At 38.9% G+C, this 21529-nt stretch overlaps 1 protein-coding gene across 1 annotated transcript in view; it reads left to right on the top strand.

The window, feature by feature from the left end:
* Window positions 1-2402: 2402 nt before the first annotated feature.
* The window catches only part of PTPRR (protein tyrosine phosphatase receptor type R), a 254556-nt gene continuing 235429 nt past the window's right edge, over window positions 2403-21529 (top strand). The window contains exon 1 of the mRNA XM_030866278.2: window positions 2403-2827. Within this exon, the coding sequence (XP_030722138.1) occupies window positions 2776-2827 (52 nt within the window). The 5' untranslated portion in view covers window positions 2403-2775. The remainder of the gene's footprint in view (window positions 2828-21529) is intronic.

Genomic DNA, 21529 nt, shown 5'->3' on the forward strand with positions numbered 1-21529 from the left:
TTGGCAAAGTCACAAAAAAGTATATTATTTGAAACTTTAAATGTCCCCCCCCCCGAAATAAATGTTGGGATTATCTGTGGGAAAGCAAAGGGTTCAGGGCATTATAGCAGCATTTCTTCATTTTACCGTATGTGCATTTTCTTCTTGGAGAGCTATGAAAGTGTGGTAAATTTTTCTTTTTTTTTAGGGAGGAAGAAAATAAGAGAAGCACATCCACTGTAAGTGGACTACAGTTATTTCACTTCACCTCTCAGCCCTGCCGCAATTCTAGTACCTGATGTTAGATGAGAAGGGCTACTCCTCTAATTTTTAAACACAGCTAAATATCTACTTAGTAAGAATTCCAAAGGGTCAGGATAATTGTCAAATTGAATTTTATCAGCTAATTGCTTTTGATTTATTCCTTTTTTTGAGCACCTGTTTTGTGTGAGGCACTACTGTTCTAGTCAGTTGGCATATATCAGAGAATAAAATTGTCAAAGATGGGCTTCCCTGGTGGCGCAGTGGTTGAGAGTCCGCCCTGCCGATGCAGGGGCCACGGGTTCGTGCCCCGGTCCGGGAAGATCCCACATGCCGCGGAGCGGCTGGGCCCGTGAGCCATGGCCGCTGAGCCTGCGCGTCCGGAGCCTGTGCTCTGCAACGGGAGAGGCCACAACAGTGAGAGGCCCACGTACCGCAAAAAAAAAAAAAAAAAAAATTGTCAAAGATATCTGCCATTGTAGAGGTTGGATTCCATTGTGGGAAGGGGGGTAAGGAAAGAGATAATAAATGATAGATGTAATAAGTAATTCTTTTGGTATGTTAGAAACTGATATATGCTGTGGGGAGAGGATACTGGGGAAAAGTGAATCTACAGTAGGGAAAGAGGTTACAGCTTAGAGAGATTTTGGGCGAAACAGTAGTGCCACAGAAATGGTATGTGACACACCCATGTGGGGAAGTGGACGAGGTGGAGTAGTAAAGCTGCATTTATCTCTATTTTCAGCATAGAAGTCCTGTCAACGTATTAAAAATAAATTTCATTCTCCCCCTTCTCTCAACTATTTGAGTGTAATTCCTAGCCTTGCCTCTCAATGCTAGAGATAAAATAAATTATAAAGGAAATGATACTGCCTGGGCTCTGATCCTGTGACATCCTGTCTAATTTAAGCTCTTGTGGGTAGCATGTTTCCCATTAGTTGTCCCAATTCACAGAGGATGGAGGAAGAAAGCATTGAATGAGATATGCAGTTCAATTCAACAAGCACTTACTCCTACCTCTTATTTACCTAGAACCACTGTGTTCAATTTAAGTAATACAAAGATGCAGAAGTTCCTAGGGAGCCTTGGGCTGTGTTGTGAGGCAATGCTTAGCAAATGTTGTCTATACATTCAAGTGTGGAAGAGAAATATTGTAATCTGGAGTTAGCCCAGGGCTTTCTGGAAAAGTGAGATCAAGGTTAGACCTTTTTAAACTTGAATGTGGTACTGAAGCAAGTGGGAGCAACTGGGGAAGGGGCAATAGCATCCCATGAAGACACAGAGGCAGAAAAGAGTTGCTGGGATAGTTAATGGAGAAAGTCTGGCCAAGGGACTTCATGACTAGGAGTAATTAGCCACTGGAGTAACAGAAGCATCTCCACACTCCAATGTCACAGATGAGGGGGGAGGAACACCTGTATTAGCCTGGTGCAGACTCCCTAGAGACGCAGAGCTGCACGGCAGGAGACCAGTTACAGAGGTGATTCTATTATCTTTCCCCTTAGAAAGTAAAAATGGAGACTGAAGATAATTATCTCCAAAAAACAAAAAGGTGCCTTCTTCTCTTCAATTACATGGATATATCCCACTTCTGTCACTATGGTCATTGACTTTGAGCTTGAGAAAGTTTAAAAACAGGGACCGCGCTGGAGACAGGCGAAAGAGAAAAGGGACCGTGTTGGAAAGAAGGCACCCCCAGGATGCACGTTTACTGCTTACACCCAGCAGGCTGCCCCATGACCGCTCCCCCTGGCAATCCTGATTAGCGGAAGACACCTGTACTCTATTCCCATAGGCAGCCTGGAGAAGCTGGGCAATCTGCGGCCCAGGAAGCGTCAACTGCTAGCAATGAGCTCTGTCCACGTGTAAACCAAGATTTGGGGAAGGAGCAGGGTGGGTGTAGGGGTTGACACTTTCTTAGGCTCTCTCCTCTGGTTCCTCAGATGGGGCCTTCATCTAGTCCCACCCCCACGTTTTGGACAGATGCTGTACCCCTGACAACCGTCCCAAGATGCTTCTCCCCGCCCCGCCCGCGCCCCGCGGTGGAGCCTGCTCCCCTCGCAGCCGCAGCTAAGACCCGGAGAAATGGAATTTCACTTTGAAACTCCCGTGCGTGCGGCGCGAGGGCCAGCGCTGGGCATGCTCAGTAGCCGCGGCGCGGCGGAGCTGCTGCTCGCGCTGCGCTGGCCCCGGGCTCCAGGGCTGGCGCGGGAGTGCGCCCCGCCCCCCCGCGCCTTCCCCTCCGCGCCTGCGGAGCTTCCAGAAGGCCGAGCAGTAGCGGCTCCCAGGGCGTCGGTCCCCGCCCTGCGCCGCCCAGCTCGCCGCCGCATCCTACTCCTCTTCCTCTCCTCTCTTAAGGAGGCGAAGCTGGTGCTTCCTTCTGTGGGCGCCACACACGGCTCTGCCAGCCCGAGCCGAGGACCTGCGAATGAATCCCGGAGACCAGAGGACCATCGGCGGGGGCTCTTTCCAATAACACTTTGCCTGAAGTGGCGGCGTGGCTGAGTTTCTCCTCCACCTCTCAATGCAAACAGTATGCGGAGGGCGGTTGGCTTCCCTGCGCTGTGCCTGCTTCTTCACGCTGCAGGTAAGGGGTTGCCGGGCATAGAGCCAGAGATGTGGATGCGCTGGGAGACTGCACATGCTTGAGGGCTGTAGGAAAAGCCTGCTTCGCGAAGAAAGCCTTAGGAAGGCAAAGCAGGACAGTGCTGACAGGAAAGCGGTGAGGGAGTCATGCACCTGTTGGAAGACTGCGGCCGAAAACTTAAAGCTAAAATCAGCTCTTGATTTTTCCTTACCTCGTATGAACATTTGCAGTACGAATAGAGGTTGGCTTGCTCCACCCCTCCCCTCCATGTAGACTCCCAGATTTTGTTTCTAGGCTCTGCACTTGACTGTCAGTTTTTCAGGAGGCAGACAAGACATCCTACTGAATGTAACCTTTTCTACTGCAGCGGCTACATCCGTAAGGTCTCTTGGTTTAGCGAGAGCTCACAGGGGCGCACTGGCTGTAACCTGATGGACCACATCTCCTCCGCAAAGATCGAAATACATGGTTCGCATTAATGATGCCGCTTCAGGCTCCTTTGGCCCCTGCTCTTGTCAGTCGAATTTTCTAAACCAATGAGAGGAACGAAAGATTTAAAATAAGACCCTCTCTTCTCTTTCAGCATCATGGTCAGATTGCGAGGGCACTAGACAGAAACCCAATCACAGTTTCAAAGCTGACAACCCCGGGGTCGGCACTGTCCCTGGGACAGATTAGATGAGGTCTAGCCAGGAGTGACAGTGAGACTAATTCCCAAATATAAACATATTTGATACCAGTATCAGGTTTTGTATGGAAGCAAACCTTAGGAAGTACCTGGGGAATTTTATATGCGATGTTGCTACAGACCCTGCTTTTTGGATACATGCAGCCTCTGTGTAATGCAAGGACTTGCTGGACTGAATCCTTTATCATTTTTACACACACGTGAACCAAAATAGAATATGGCAGAGAGATTTTAGGAACCCTGCTGCGACAGCAGTTGTCCATGCAGTATCCCTGTAGCAATCAAGGACTAGGTATTTTCCTAGAGTTTGCCTGTTATCCAACCACAGACGTTCATTCATTCTTTCAACCAACATTTATAGAGTATGTACTACATTCCAGGGGTAATGAATAAAAATAATGGTTGCAAAATTACAATTTTTGTATTATCTTTTAAAAAGAGTGTGGGTGAGTCCTTTTCTATGTGGGTGATAATGAGAGTGAAATATGGTACTTCCTTATTTCTAGCTAATACTATTTTAACATATTGTGAATCTCTTGAACAAGTAATGGTTAGGGACATTCTGGCTATAATTAAGTACCCATGTTAATTGTATAATTATGATGTTATATTGTGGAATTTTCAGGAGTTCTTTGACACTTTTTGAAAACTAAGAAATAGCTATGACTTGGTTATTAAATTATTTGCAAACAGTTATAGTGAATACTTTCATTACCACATACAGTTCTTTAATGTTGAAATATAGGATGAAAATATACACATTGGGTTGAGGTTTATTTACGTTATTGTTTTATTGTAGCACTGATAGAAACATCTGTTACTGAAAAATCCTCAATTCCTATCAATTTAGCTGATTTAGCTGATCCATGAAAAATTTTAGTGTCGTTATTTTTAAAGCTAATATATAACATTTCTAAAGATAACATTTAATATATCTGGAGTAATTATAGCTTAAAAGCTATAAAAGCTATAGATAAACTTAAAACTAAGCAGGTGGAAAACATTTCTAAATTTATTGTAGATGAATATTTGGGATGAGGAAATAGAAGACTTTTGTTCATTAAAGGAGAAACCTAGGCATCTGTAGCCCTAGATTATACATGGAGTTCTGCCAAAAGGGTATATTACCAAAGACAAACCAGTCCAACTCTACTTTGACTTCTTAATTTGCAAAAAAAAAAAGACTATTGAATCAATTTGAATTTAATAAGGCAATGCATTGAAGACTATCTTCAGATTTCAATTGCAAGATGCTGTATAGAAATTAATTATATTCATATTTAATGTAGTGCTTTTGATAGGTGTTTTTTCACAGCAGATTACAAGTTTAATATTGTGGTTGTCTTGCCAGTTTCATTTTGAATGCATTTTAATTTAAACAGCAATTTGTGGGTCACAAGCTGTCATCAGATTAAAATTCATCACAGTTATCTAAATAACATTGTTAGGACTTTTCATTAGAACTGAGACAAACCAGATTTCTTGATCTCAGCTCCTGTAGATTTGGGTAATAAGAAAATGAGTAAGTGGGAGGGCAAAGATCAAGAAGTCAGTGATTGTCTCTGCTTGTTGAATGTCTGATTTGGCTTCTCTTGCAGAAGGTTTTCCTCTCAGGAGAGAAGTGAGCTTTATAAAGAAGGGAAATGAATTCTATAGAGTCAGGCCTCTTTGGCTGAAAAGCTAATTGATCCATTTTGGTTATGTCCAGGGTACCAGCAACTACTTTATACTGGTGGAACTGATGACAGGTTACACCCCTTTTGGGATGGGAGAAATTGGCTGCCAGGATGTGAGTGCTCTTTGTAGCTATACTAGGAACTGTTGACTTCAATTGTCATTCTCCTAATGATAAGTAGCAAACTGTTTTCAGCTTGAGCGTCATCTCTAATTATTTGGTCATGAACTCCTGAGTCACTATGCAAAAAAAAAAAAAAAAATTAAAAAAAAAAATTCTGACCAACCCTGAGTTCTGATTGCTTTAACAGTGGAAAGTATTGTATCTGTTTGTAATGTCTGTGGGAACAAAAAGGGGAAGAGGGGGTACAATGCTGTGTAATTAACATCTCTGGGTAAGATAACCTTAACGAATTACTGAGCATGGAACTTGTTAGAGAACCTGGACTCAACTCTTATCTATGGCGGCTGATTTTCATAGATGTCTTTAACAAGAAAAGTGTTAATTATTGTCCATCTAACTGCTTAGTGTACAGGTGAGAAAACTATGATCCAGTAAATGATAGCTGGTAATTACTTTAAAGTGCCAATTAACAGTATAGCCAGGGTAAAAAACCTATGTTTCCAGGCCTGTGATTGCACACTATATAAAATCCTACACTGTTTCTGACAGTTGAGGCCACCATTGAGATAGTGGTGCCAGATTCTTTTTCACTAACTGTCCCCATTCTTTTTTTTTTTTTAACATCTTTATTGGAGTATAATTGTTTTACAATGGTGTGTTAGTTTCTGCTTTATAACAAAGTGAATCAGTTATACATATACATATGTTCCCATATCTCTTCCCTCTTGCATCTCCCTCCCTCCCACCCTCCCTATCCCACCCCTCTAGGTGGTCACAAAGCACTGAGCTGATCTCCCTGTGCTATGCGGCTGCTTCCCACTAGCTATCTATTTTACGTTTGGTAGTGTATATACGTCCATGCCACTCTCTCACTTTGTCACAGCTTACCCTTCCCCCTCCCCATATCCTCAAGTCCATTCTCTAGTAGGTCTGTGTCTTTATTCCTGTCTTACCCCTAGGTTCTTCATGACCTTTTTTTTTTCTTAGATTCCATATATATGTGTTAGCATACAGTATTTGTTTTTCTCTTTCTGACTTACTTCACTCTGTGTGACAGACTCTAGGTCTATCCACCTCACTACAAATAACTCAGTTTCGTTTCTTTTTATGGCTGAGTAATATTCCATTGTATATATGTGCCACATCTTCTTTATCCATTCATCTGTCGAGGGACACTTAGGTTGCTTCCATGTCCTGGCTATTGTAAATAGAGCTGCAATGAACATTTTGGTACATGACTCTTTTTGAATTATGGTTTTCTTAGGGTATATGCCCAGTAGTGGGATTGCTGAGGCATATGGTAATTCTATTTGTAGTTTTTTAAGGAACCTCCATACTGTTTTCCATAGTGTCTGTATTAATTTACATTCCCACCAACAGTGCAAGAGTGTTCTCTTTTCTCCGCACCCTCTCCAGCATTTATTGTTTCTAGATTTTTTGATGGTGGCCATTCTGACTGGTGTGAGATGATATCTCATTGTAGTTTTGATTTGCATTTCTCTAATGATTAATGATGTTGAGCATTCTTTCATGTGTTTGTTGGCAATCTGTATATCTTCTTTGGAGAAATGTCTATTTAGGTCTTCTGCCCATCCCATTCTTTACCTTTCTGTGAACCAACATAATGTATCAACTTCTGTTGAAAAGACCACTTCAGGAATATACAAGAAGGCAGCTAAAAGCTACCCAATAATATGGATGGCAAAAATATTATGTGGAAGAGCCATAGATAGCTTTTCTTCAGTGTTTCTTCTCTTTCTTTTCCCAAAGAACTATATTCTGTTTCAGGAGATGATATTTATTGGGTAGTATTGTAGTTGCAAAGGAGTGAATGTCTTGAAAATTATCATGTGAAAGCTTTCTTTTTCCTATTGAATAGCTAATAAGACATAGAAGCTGATGTCAATGGATTACTCTCTCATCAGGCTCTGGAAAAGGTTCTTTCAAATTTCTACATTGTTCTTACTATTGGCCTTTCTGGATGGCACAGAGACTACCTTCAGTATATCTTCTGAAGATGCCTCTTCATTCCCAGAGAAGTGCATAGTCAGTTTCTCTAGTCTTTAAGAGGGAAGAGTTCCTATGGGATCAAGAGGATCAGGGAAGTCATTTGCAGAAACATCACCCTCAAAAGAAAGGGTAGACGGATAGGAAAATATGTTCTAAGATGTCTTTTCCTCAAAGAAGAGTCCCTTAGAACTCCCAAATTGGTTTTTCCTGTTCAAAATCACTCAACGAAGTCCTTACACTGGCCCAAGTTCTACTCTGTTCTATCCAACCATTACCTCTCTGATATCTCTCACTGCTTTCCTCTTTTTTGTCTCTCTCCAGCTACAGTAGTCTCCTTCCTATTCCAAGAAGATGCCAGGCACTTGCCCACCTCCCAAAAAAGTTTTCTTTATTTCTTTGCCTGAACTATCCTTTCTCTGTATTTCCATGGCTTAATCCCTCAATTTTAGGTCTTTGCTCAAGGGTTACTTTCTCAGTGAAGCCCTCACTGGCTATCCTAATTAATATTTCATATCCCACCCCCCAAAAACCCTCTGATACCCCTTCCCTGCTTTACTTTTTAAATTAATTTTATGAAGAATAGTCGATTTACAATGTTGTGTTAATTTCTGCTGTACAGCAAAGTGACTCAATTATGCATATATATTCTTTTTCATATTCTTTTCCATTCTGGTTTATCACAGGATATTGAATATAGTTCCCTGTGCTATACAGTAGGACCTAGTTGTTTATCCATTCTATAGATAATAGTTTACATCTGCTCATCCCACACTCCCAGTCCTTCCCTCCCCCACCCCTCTCCCCCTTGGCAACCACCAGTCTCTTCTCTATGTCTGTGAATCTGTTTCTGTTTTGTAGATGTGTTCATTTGTGTCGTGTTTAAGATTCCACATATAAGTGATATCATATGGTGTTTGTCTTTCTCTTTCTGACTTACTTCACTTAGTATGGTAATTTCTAGGTCCATTCATGTTGCTGCAAATGGCATTATATCATTCTTTTTCATGGCTGAGTGATATTCCATTGTATATGTATATATACCACATCTTCTTTATCTATTCATCTGTTGATGGGCATTTAGGTTGTTTCCATGTCTTGGCTGTTGTAAATAGTGTTGCTCCTGCTTTACTTTTTTTTACCAGAGGTCTTTCACCATCTATCATGCCAAATATTTTACTTATTTATATTGTTAATATGATTCCCCCTCTCCCCATTAAAATATAAGTAACTTGAAGGCAGAGGTCTGTTTTGTTTACTGCTGTTTCTACTGCAGATTCTGCCCAGCCTAGCACTGGGGGTGGGGAGTAGTGCCTGGCATAAAACTCCTAAAGATTAAATAAATACATTGAATAAATAAAAACAACACAGTAATATTTCTGGTCTCCTCTTTTTGCATTTAGTTTCTTCTCGGCACTCATGCAAGTCACCTTGTCAGCTTAGCCACTTCCAGCATGAACTTCAGCAGAGCTCATTTATCCAAAACTCAAGTTGCTCCCCAGGAGTCTCACATGCCCAGGGGACATACCATCTCAAACAGACTTTGCTACTTTGGGAATTGAAGGGCAACTGGGGGTAAGCTTGAACTACTTATAAACTCAGTGGCAAAGTCCTTCCAACTGATTGCCAGATGCTATACAGCCCAGTGCCTTGCTGGTTGGCTATATTTTTACTTCTTAGTAAAATGCTTTGTACATATGGGAATGGCTATAGTTATATGAAAGGATTCATACAGCTAATTTACAAGCAGGGTTTAAGGCACTAGGACAAACCTGTCTACTTCTTTGGCATTTGAGGCATAGGTATATGTATACAGTAAGTCCCCTACATATGAACGAGTTCCATTCCGAGAGCATGTTGATAAGTCCAATTTGTTCGAAAGTTCCACAAAGTTAGCCTAGGTACCCAACTAACACAATCGGCTATATAGTACTGTACTGAAATAGGTTTATAGTACTGTCCTGTAATAAGTTTATAATACTTTTCACACAAATAATACATAAAAAACAAACACAAAAAATAAAGAAGACATTTAAAATTTTACAGTACAGTACCTTGAAAAGTACAGTAATACAATACAACAGCTGGCATACAGGGGCACGTTCATGTCTTTGAAAGTTCGCCATTTGTACCCTACCTTTGCTGTTTTCTTCCAAAAGGTCACCAAGTCTACTCACCAACTCTTCTCCACTTTCCGTGTCCACATCACTGCCTTGTGCTAGGTCCTTATTTCTCATATAGTATTTCACAATAACCTACCATCAAATCCATCCTTCATAATGATATCAGAGGTAAAACTTGAAAAAGCATACCCGATCACATTCTTTCTTTATAAGATTCTCTAATACAGCTATTTCCTTTTCTCTTAGAATAAACCTAAACTTATTAGCATGGGAAAATCTTTTACTAACTCCATCTTTATTTCCTGTCATCATGTTCTGCTTTGCACACTATTATCATACTAAGAGCAAATTTCTTTTGGTTTGCCATGCCTCTCATCCTTTTCACATACTGTTCTGTTTATCTTAAATACCCAACTCTGCTTCTTTTTCTAGATAACTTTTCTCCAACTTCAAATCTTGGTCATTGCCTACTTTGAGAACCCTTCCTGTGACACCCCACCTCATTCAAGTAGCTTTCCTAGGTTTTCCTTTTAGGCCCTGTATATTTCTCTATTAATACACTTAACCTGAATATTTAAACATTTTGAGGACAATAACAGAATTGTAGCTTTTATCTCTATGTACCAATAACATAGAACTGTGCTTGTTATCTAGTACACCATCAATAAATGTTGAATGAATGACTAAACATATTCAGGATGTATTAGACAAAATAAATTATGATTAATTTATATTGACAGATTGTATCTCATTTTGATCATAAAGAGTAGAATTGACTTTACTACTGCTCTTTCAATCCAATTTACATTTATTGGTTACAAAGAAGTGGAAATGGGGCAGAAAAGCTTTCATTTAAACATAGTCTGTTTAAGGTAAGTTTGTGTTCTACAGGCATGATGCTTATTGTAGTGGCGTTGTTTGTTGAACTCCTCCTAGATAGATAGACATTCCTATATGATATTCTAGTACTACTTCAGGATGGGAGTGAGATGAATGTCTTTATTTTAAAGAGACCAGATAATTAGGTAAGGTACGTAGCATGATAGTTTTGCACTAAGGAATGGACCCAGAACCCCTGACTCTGATTACTGATTGGTTATCAGCTACCTTGTAATAACAAACGTGAGCCACTTACACATTCAAAATCAGGTGGGAGTGTGAGGCAGTGGGTTCAATAAACGGAGACCAAAAATAATCCAACCCTCCCTTAATTCCCCCAAACAGAAACCAAACGATCACAGAAAATTTCTGAGTATTTGGATGGTTTTATACATTTTTTCTGTCTCTTTATATACAGACAAAATCTTTATAAAACCATAAACAATTTTTATGGGAGCCATGCTTATACCTGAAGAATGGAGACTGGTTTATGAATTAGAAAAAGTCACTTTTTATGAGCCGATGGGATCACACATCAAAGGCTCATTTATTGCCATTAGTATTAATGATAACATGGATGTTATGTTTCATGGTAAGTTTATTGTTAAATCTCTTAAAAGGTGTCTGTAAAGTCTGATTCAAAAGGTAGAGAAAGCCATTTTTCCCTTTAAAAGATGATTTTGAAAGATCCCACTTGGCCATGAGTGCATTCTTCATCTTCAAAGTACTTAGACAAATGCTGACACACTTAGAGTAGCACTGATGTTTCCCAACAAAAGGGATTTTAATAGCCTGAAAAAATGTAATGGTAATATATTATTTTAAGATCAAATTTCCTAATGCTTATTGACCAAATAATATAACTGTGCCTATTATTGAGATGATACTTGCCACAGAATGACAATTAGCAAATTTATATTATGAATATGAGCACTTTCCATTTAAATTTTTTATTCATAATGGCTATCTAGACTTTTCTCATAATCAAATCTTATTTGACTTCAATTTATTAAGATGTTGATATCCATTAAAATTGCAACCACATGGACCAACAACAAAACAAAACTAATTGTTTACGTGAAGCAGTACGTCTAGATCAATATGTCTAATTGCACTGAAGTAGATGCCAAGTTCAGTGGGGATATGAATTATTTTCTGTCTTAGTTCAGACCTGAAGCAATGTACATTTGCTGACTTAAATGTGCAGAATGGCTTAAGGCAGCCCTAAACTACTGATTCTTTGGAAAAGATCAATAAATGAGCACAGAGTAAGAGTGTCTCACAGTGATTTACTGGCCTGTACAGCAACATGTATAGAATAAGACTCTACAGCTATTTCACTGCAGTACTGATCCAGTTCCAGATGAAGACTAGAGGGGACATGAAGCAATGCCCATAACTGCACAGAGTCAGCTCCCATCACTAGGGTTACTTTCACTTACCTGGGAAAGATGCTGAATACAAAGTATGCCAAACATCATGATGAGTTAGTTTGAAAGGCCATCAATCCGTCAATATAAAGATGTGGTTTTAAGTTAAAGTAGTTCACCTTCTTGGTCTTGTTGATTCAAGACGGTGTTTTTATTCTCCCTGGAAGAAAATGAAATGGTGTAAGCAGAGAAGTAAAAAGAAAATTGAAATAAAGGAGTAAATGCCATATTTTTAGATGACTTTTAGCAGAATAAGATAGTAGTTAAGAGCACATATATTGTGGTCCAGCTCAAATCCAGGCGTGATCACTTACTATCTCTGTAACTTAGGCCAACTTAATCTTTCCAAGTCTCAATTTCCTCTTTTTAAAATGGAGATCAGGTACTATACAACTATAAGGTTGTTGTTGTGTGTTAAACAGGATAATGTAATGTAAAATAAACTGTGCTGTCTTAGTAAGTGCCATGTAAGTGTTAGGTATTATTTGACTAGGGGTGGGAGAGGTCAGATGCTAAATGGTCAACTAGTATCTTGGAGCAATTTCTCATTCTTTTTGTGTGTGAGCCAATGCTGCAGAAGCATGCATGCCCGAGAGAGATTCTGAATTCAAATCATTTCTTCAATTTGATCTTATCTGCATAGTTTTCCTCTACCTTTGGCGTGAGGCTTACTAAGTGTGCAGGTTTGTGATGGACTGTGAAGTTCCAAAACATCCACCTATTGCTTTTGGCCACCGAGAGGCTGGAGAGAGCCTGGCCAAGCCTAAGACATCAGATCTCATTCTCCCAGCCCTTCCTCAATACCCCCCACCAAGCCCCTCAGTAAAATAGTTTGACGTCCTCCCCCCATCCCAGTTCACCTCCCCCACAAATCTCTCTGTAATTCCTAAATCTGGACATTAACTGAAGCTATGAAAATATAATAAAAGGGTCTCCTACCAAGATAAACATTATATTTTATAGGGAAGAAACAAATAGATTTCCTTATAAGCAAAGAAGGAAAATACAAAGGACTATTTCCTAAGTCCCTATGATGTGCTACACTCTATCCCAAGTGCCTTATGTAAGATAATCATCTCACCCTTTAGGATGGAAAGTTTGTTTGCAATGACATGCTTGTACTACAGAAACAGCAAAAATACACTCTAACTCATGTAGCATAGTAAAAATTAAAAAGTTCTAGAATCTGACTGCCTGGGCTTGAATCCCATCTCTGCTGTTTACTATTTAAATTCTCTGTACGTCCCTTTTCTTATCAGAAAAAAAAGGCTAATAACATAGTAACTACCTCGTAAGGTGGTTTAAGGATTGAAAGAGCTAATTCCTAAGGGCCCACAGCATGGGGGCTGGAACACTGAATACATTCAATGGCTAGTAGTTGTAAGAATTATCGTATTAGCATGTGGAGACTTTCATTGGTCCTATATCTCAGGTTCCATATACTTGAAAAGGAAAAAAATGTGCACATTGACTGTCAGCCCACTAAAAAGAAAATCACCCTAAAGCCTTCTTTTGTGAAGAGTGCCTGCCATGAAAATCTGATTTTCATGCCTCCATTTAAAAAAAATCCTTGTAGAACCTTTGCCTTATAAATTAAAAAATGCTCATAATTAGCAAGTTTGTGTTGGAGGAAATAAATGCTGTTTTCCAAAGTGGAGAATCTAAGAGAAAAAAAATCCTGTAGCCCCCAGAGGCACTGCAATCATGGGCAACCGTCTTCCTGGTAAAGTATCTCTTAGTCTTAGGGTTTGGGTAGGATTTCTAGCATCATCCCTTCTGCTGTCTCACTCTACAAACTGTCTGAACTCACAACATCCAACAGGAGTCCAAATATCCCACTTCTAATGCTGAACCCTCTCCATGTCCACGGACACCTTGAAAACCCTGTGCATTGTAGGGTTTGCAAACTCCATTTTGAGAGCCCTGTCCACATACCTTTGGTGTGTGTGTGGCAGGGGAGGGTATAGGCTTCATGAAATCAGAGTTTCCACATGTGCATTCTGGGGATCAGGCATCCTGCCTTCCCTAGTGTTAAATTCTGCTGAGTCGACCATAAATTCTCAGCGGGTGCAGAGTCCACGCCTCCGGGCCAGTCCTGCCCCGTGCCTGAAGCAGAGGTGCCTCCGGTCTCCTATACTTCAGCCTAAAATCAGCCCTCACTGCTGGCAACCGCCCACCCCTACCCTTGATGTCTTGACATTCACCCTCTGGAGCCGTGTGCTCAGGCTGAACCTCAACCTCCTACTTTCTTCTTCCTCTCCGCCCCGATTAAAGTCTGTAGTTCTTGCTTCCCATTGCAGGAGAGGTCTCTCCTCAACTAGCTGTATTTTAGAAGAGATGTGACACACTGATCTACTCCTGATAAAAATAGCTGTTAATTGGATGGTCTTTCCCTAGCCAATGTTCATTTTGTCCAAAGACCCATGAGAAAGCAGTACCTTAGACCAGTGGCATTAATTTCAAGTGATGGATGAAGGGACTAGGGCAGGATGGAGTACAAGTGTTGACCTGAAGGGCCTACCAAGTGCCCCTCAAATCCCTAAATGCAGGCAAAGGATACTAGGCCAGGGATCTCTTCAAGTGGCCACTGTGGACCTCCTTCCTCACCCTCCTCTTGCCCTAATATTCGGGGCTTTATGTCTCTGTAGTATCATTGCTATGACAATATTGTAATTTTTTATATGTTCTAATATTCATTTTGCTATATTTTAATATAATTCCTAATCTACCACGAGAATTATTCTTAAAATAGATATTTCTTTTTCCTTGTCCTGCAGTGGAGTCAGGCTTTTAAGTCATCTGGAGAACTCTACTGTAAAAATGATGGTAATATTTTATAATTCCTGTAACTATTTATAAATAGTAATATTTTAACTGTTTGCATAACAATGAGGCATAAATATCAGATTTTACAAATGTACTTGGTGCTTCCTGGTTCAGTAAGTGCACTTGGAACGCGATTCCTATGATTTCTGCAAAGGCTCGTGTTTCTCAGCTTTGTAACCCTATGATCGTTTTTCCCCACTTCTGCATTTCCCCAGAGGGCATATCTTGACAGAAGTCTTCTCTTAATGGCTGTGAAGTTTAAGAGATAGCATTCACTCCTGTCAGCCTCTCCTCCAGGCATCCTCCAACTCAGTTCTTCAGGAACTGGGGCGCTTCTGTCTGAGCCAACGTAAGTCTCACTCAGCAGGGTCCGAGGCCAGTGGTCTTCACCCATTTCTCCTTTATGACTTATGTCTAGTCACGCTGCCCCAAAGAGTGCTGTCCTAAGTGTATTATGTTTCACTCTGTAATACATTTATCAGATGAAATATAATGCTATTAAAGCTGGGCAAAACCCAGGAAACATGAAACTCTTTTCATTGTAATTTTGCCACCAGCGCATGGCAGACACACATTTTTCCATTCTGTGACTCCCAGATAGAGTTCTCCACTGTGCAGCTCAACTTTGATTGGAAGGGATAAATAGGAAGAATTGAGGGTCACCCACAGTAGTTACAGTGGGCTGTACGTGGGCGCAGGAGCCACATTTTCTAATGGAATATTTGAGGAAATGTGAAGGAGTGTTTATATCAAAGAACATGCAGGAAGAGTTTTCAAGATGCCTTAATTAAAATCATTCCTTATTCTTGTAGGATTCAGGGCCTTTCCTACTTGGAGAAGAATAGAGGCAGCTCTATAAAAATAAGACTAGTTACTTTGGTGTTCGTTTCTTATTTTTATTTTAGATATACTAGGTACATCACTGGCCAAACATGTGAAGCATTTAAGTAGTATCAGAAGAAGACGCAGAGCTTCATCACGGGATTATATTTTCACATCCTAGAGACCAGTGCATAGACTAGATTTTAGGAAAAACATTTCTGGAGGGAGGTGTTCTTTCAATAACAAGCTCTTTTTTGGAGGGCCCATGATTGTTTACAATTTTCATAAATATAATTATAATTCAATTAAAATTTGTATCTGTTATATTTTAGAAACATATTTTATTTTACTTTTTATGACAGAATTACTGGTCTGAAGATGTACTTTTTTTTTGTCAGATTGGTTGTTTGGTGTCAGGATATAAGACAAATGTGTACACATATAAATATATACATACATACATATAACGTATGTTGTAAGAACATAACTAAGACACACAAACTGAATTTTACAAAATTAACTTTATATACAGACAGAGCCATAGTGGAGTCTTTCAAAACACTGATATAATTTGCTATTAAGATTAGTAGGAATGAGCACAAGTTATACCTGGGAGGTTATTCTAACAGACCTCAGTTGTCACATCTTGGGATGGCTATAGTGTTCACCAGGAAGATTCAGTGTTGGTACTGTGGGTGCTTCTAACTGGAGATTAGTGCCGTGGTGACCTCATGGGTTAGCATTACCAATAGAATTATAGAATAACTGGAAGAGTGGGGTTTTTTTGTTTGTTTGTTTGTTTTTTGTGGTACGTGAGCCTCTCACTGCTTTCTGATGAGAAAACTGAAGTTTAGAGCGGTTGAGGACACATGCTCGAGTTTACATAGATGACAGGGGGTGGGTATTGAAGCAACAATCTAGGTCCCTTTTCTCTTATTCCATTGCTTTTTTGAAAAAAAAATGTTTCTTTCCTTTCTCAGTACTATTAATTGGCATTTTCTAAGTAAACTTCCACTGGTACTTGTGTATTTTTAACTTTGCCTGAGAGACATTTACAAATCAAATGAGAACCTTGTCATTGCTCATGTAGAAATTCCCAAGGGACTTCCATGATGTTATCCACTTATATCTCCTTTCTAGAGAAGAAAGTGCTGGCAATCCTTGAAAAACAATGATTGTCCTTTTACAAAATGATCAGAGAACAAAGTTGCCTTTGTTCAGAGAACATATAAAATTATATATAATATGTATTGTATATAATTATGTATATTATATATATAATTCTGCTTGAATTTTCATTGTAATTGGGGATAATTAACATCCTCATTATGTAGAGTCTTCCAATTCATGAACACATTATGTCTGTCTGTTTATTCAGGTCTTCTTGTTTTACTTTCTCAGCGTTTTGTAGTTTTCAGTATATATATCCTGTACATGTTTTGTTAGAATTATACCTAAATATTTTATTTTTTGCAACTTTTGTAGATTTATTTAAATTTCAGTTTTGAATTGTACATTGCTAGCTTAGAAAATGCCATTGATTTTCATAGGTTGACATTATATTCTATTAACTTGCTAAACTCACCTGATCTACAAAAATTTTGATGAGTTCCTTAGGATTTTATACAGAGACAATCATGCTATCTGCAAATAGAACAATTTTGTTTCTGCTTCTCCAATATGGATTCCTTTTACTTCTTTTCTTTGTTTTATGGCAGTAACTAGGACTTTCATTCAGTACAGCATTGTATAGAAGTTTTAAGAATATCATACTTGCCTTGTCCTCTATCTTAAGGGAAGGAAGCATTCAGTCTTTCACCATTAAACCTAATGTTAGCTGTGGGGTTTTGTGCAGGTGCCTTTTACAAGGTTGAAGAAGTTCCCTTCTATTTCTAGTTTGCTTAACTTTTTTACTATGCGTTGATGTGAATTTTGTCAAATGCTTTTTCTGCATCAAGGGGTGTGATGTGATTTTCCTTTGTTAGACTGTCAATATGATGGACTACATTGATTGGTTTTCAAATATTGAAGCAGCCTTACTTACATTCCCAGAATAAGCCCTACTTGGTTATGGTGTATTAGCCTTTATATTTCTGCATTCAATTGCTAATACTTTCTTGAGGAGTTTTGCATCTGTATTCATGAGTGATATTGGTCTATAGTTTGTTTGTTTTTTTTAGTACTGACTTTTTCTTGTTTTGTTATCAGAGTAATTTTGGCCTCACAAATGATTTGGGGAGTATGCCCTTCTCTTCTGTTTTCTGGGAGAGGTTGTTTGGAATTGAAGTTAATTTTTTCTTTAAATGTTTAAATTTACCAGTGAAACTATTTGATCCTGAAGATTTCTTTTTCAGAAAACAAATTTAAGTAGGAATTCAATTTCTTTTATAATTTTAGGACAATTCAAGTCAGGTATTTCATCTTGGGTGAGTTTCTTTAGTTTGTGGGTTTTGAGGAATTGGTCATTTCATCTAAATTGTTGAATGTATAGGCAAAGGATTGTACATAGTATTCTCCTATTATCCTTTTCATGTCTACTGGGTATTTAGTGATTTTCTTTCATCTGATTTTGGTAATTTATGTCTTCTGTATTTCTTTGTCAATCTTGCTAGAGTTTTATCAATTTATTGATGTTTTTCAAAGAATCAGCTTTTGTCTCATTGATTTTCTCTATTGTTTTCCTATTTTCAATGTAATTATTTCTGCTTTTAACTTTTTACTTTCTTTCCTCTGCATACTTTACATTTATTTTGCTCTTCTTTTTTCTCATTTCTTAAAGTGGAAGCTTAAATTCTAATATAAGCATTTATGCTATAAATTTTCCTCTAAGCACTGCTTCAACTGCATCCCACAAATTATGGTGTTGTATTTATTTTCTCCTGGAGATGTCTTTGTCTGCACTTTGGTGTCCACTACGGGTTGCCTAGAGGATACTGGGGGCAGGGGGAGATGGTAAACTTACTGCTGATGTTGTGGAATTTTGAATTCTGTTCTTCATCCCCAATCCCTCTGCTACTGTTTACTTTCCAGAGTTCTCAAATAGCTGTTTTATGCATTTTGTCCAGGTTTTATAGCTCTATTTAATGTAAGCAACAAGGTGGAGTGTGTTTGCTCCATCTTACCCAGACTCAGAATCTTTCATACCCTTTTAAACCCTTTAAAATTATTTTAATTTGTTCAGGGACTCAACAGGGAGGGTGCTTTGCTTTGTGCTTCTAGAATGCTGTCCCCAAACCTTTTCTGTGTTGAATCGGGTCCTCTGAATATCCATGCTCAGCTGTCCACTGATGAATTTTAAATCAGTAAATCCTATGTAAGTGTTCAGGTTTGTCTTGTTTGAACTCTCAGACTGTCAGTGACACTGGACACTGACAATCACAGATCCTTGGTATACTCTTCCCATGGCTTCCATACTTCCAAAATCTCTAATTTTTCTTCTTCATCCTCCAGCTGCTCCTTAAATGTGGTCTCCTCTGGGTCTTTGCTGCAAACTCATAATTCTTCTCATTCCACAAGGCAGTCTCATCACTCAGGCACTCAGTTTTCCACTACTATGCTTATGGTTTTTAAGTATTTATCTCTAGTCCAGAACTTTCTTCTGAGTTCCACATAAACATAATTGCTTTCTAGATGTTTCTGCTTCTTTATATTGTAGGCACCACAGAATCACATTTCTCTGTCTCAGTAAAGGGCACCTCCATACATTGGGTTGCTGACTAGAAATAGAATTATCCTTAAATATCTACTGTTGGTTCCTTCCTACAACATTAACTCAATAACTGAATTTATTCCCCTTTTTTTTTTTGGTCAATTCCTATGTCTTAACACTTCTGGAATTTGTCTCTGCTTTATCCCTCTACTGCCACCTTGTCTGGGCTATTCTGTCATCTAAAATATTTTACCTGGTACCTTTGCACTTAGTCTTGCTTCCTCCCAATCCATTTTCTTGTATAGCCAGAGTAATTTTTGAGAAATATAAATTTTATAATATCACTTCCCTCCTTAAATCTTGTAAAATGTTCAATTTTTCTAATGCTTCATGTCTTCAATGCTGTTAAAGGTATTTTATAACCTATCATGTTATCCTCAGTATCACTCAGTCTTTCTGCATTAGTGTCCTGTTGCTGCATGACAAATTGCCCTAAAATTTATCAGATTAAAACAATATATATTTATTATTTCTCAGTTTCTGTGAGTCAGAAATCTGGCCGTGGCTTAACTGAGACTTCTGCTTCAAGGTGTCTCGTAAGACTTCAGTTAAGGTGTTGGCCTGCACTAGGCTCCTAGGAGAAGACTCAACTGAGGAAAGACTGGCTTCCAAGCTCATTTACATGATAGCTGGCAGGATTCAGTTCCTCAGTCATTGTTGCAACTGAGAGCCTCAGTTCTTCCCTGGATTTTGGCTAGAAGCCTCCTTCTTCACATGGACCTCTCCAACATGGCAACTTGCTTCATCAAAGTCAGCTGGAGTTTCCCAGCAACACAGAAGTCACATCTTTTTTAGCAGGAATGCTAAATGACATCCCATCACCTGTTGGTTAGAAGTAAGTCAAGAGCAAGATCTTGCTCACTGTCAATGGGCATGAATGCCAGTAGGTATGGGTCTTAGAGTCCCATCTGAAGAGTCCACTACAAACTCTTACCTTCTTTTTCTTATCTCCTCTCTTAATTTCTCTGTGCTGCTTTCTGAATTATTACCGAAACTTTTCCAACTTACCAATTCTCTATTCAGTGGTGTCTAGTCTGCTGTCTAACCCATATATTGAATTTCATCAATTATGATATTTTTCATTTCTACGATTTCCACTTGGATTGAAACATGCCTGTTCTCTTTTCCTCAAATCCCTTATTCTTATTTTTCTCTTTTATCTCTTTGGATGTTTTAATTAACTTATTTTGAAGGCCCCTTTATTTTTCTCTTTTATTTATTCTTTCTTAGATAAGAATCTTCCTACTTCTCCATCTTCTGACCATCTCTCATGGCAATGGTCACCATGTGCCTTGTAATTTTTTAAGTCTATGCGTGTGTCTTCAGTGTGACTTAGCTTGCATGGAAACACGTGGAAATTCCATTTATATTCTAGTTTCTAGAGACATCACTATAAGATTGATTTTCAGTTGCTTCTGTCTAAGACCCTATAATGCATACAGGTTCTAAAACATTTTTTTTCTTAATCTTCTATGAACTACTCTTTCTTGGTTTTCCTCCTACTTTACTACCATTCCTTCTCATTTATCTTTGCTGGCTCCATTTCATTCAGCTCCTTGACACTAAGTATTGTAATTCTACCAAGAGTTCTGTCCTATATACTCTTCTCAATCAATCTCCAGTCACTTGACTTTAAATTTTATCTGTATTGGATGACACAAATCTCTCTCTCTCCAACCATGAACTAAACATTTATTAAATTTCTAATTCAACATCTCCACTTTGATATCTAACAGACATCTCAATCTTAACATTTCTAAAATGTTTACTTGAGTATATTTATAATGTCAAAGTGAAGGAGGTGATGATAGAGGGGTAATGTTTGAAGACAGAAAAACTAAAACTTATTCCAGATACTAGCTTGGTGGTCCTCAACTTTAGGGTTGGAAAGTGAGAAAATTTCAATTAGAAATCCAGATTTGTAGGCTGCGTATCCAGAGGTCTGCTATGGTAGTTCTAGGCTAAGATCTGGGAATCTGCATCTTAATATCCTAGGTAATTCTGATGTAGGGATCTAAGCACAACACTTTGGAAAACTTTTTCTTACCTAATGGCTATGGTGGGGTTCCTAATATTGTGCTGCCATCTTGGTTCTCATTACTCAAGGACAAAGCAGGACTAAGTCCTTTCACACATATATGACGGGATAGGGCTGGGAAATGTTAGTTGTGTTTCAACTGCACTTAAAATTAGATTTTTTTACCTTTCCCTGTAGGCCAATTTTAGCACAAGAGACATCTGTTAGTTGGACTCACCTATTCTGTTTACATAAGGTGGCTCTGAAAAGGTTTTCTGTGACTGAGATCATATAAAAAGAAAGATTGAAGATAACTGTGTAATTTTCTCAGTTCTTCATTCATTTTTCCCTTCCTTATAAATCTGCATTCTCTGATCTTCTGAGCCGCTTCTCTTTCTTAGTG

Source organism: Globicephala melas, chromosome 10 (assembly GCF_963455315.2).
Source record: "Globicephala melas chromosome 10, mGloMel1.2, whole genome shotgun sequence".
Lineage (NCBI taxonomy): Eukaryota > Metazoa > Chordata > Mammalia > Artiodactyla > Delphinidae > Globicephala > Globicephala melas.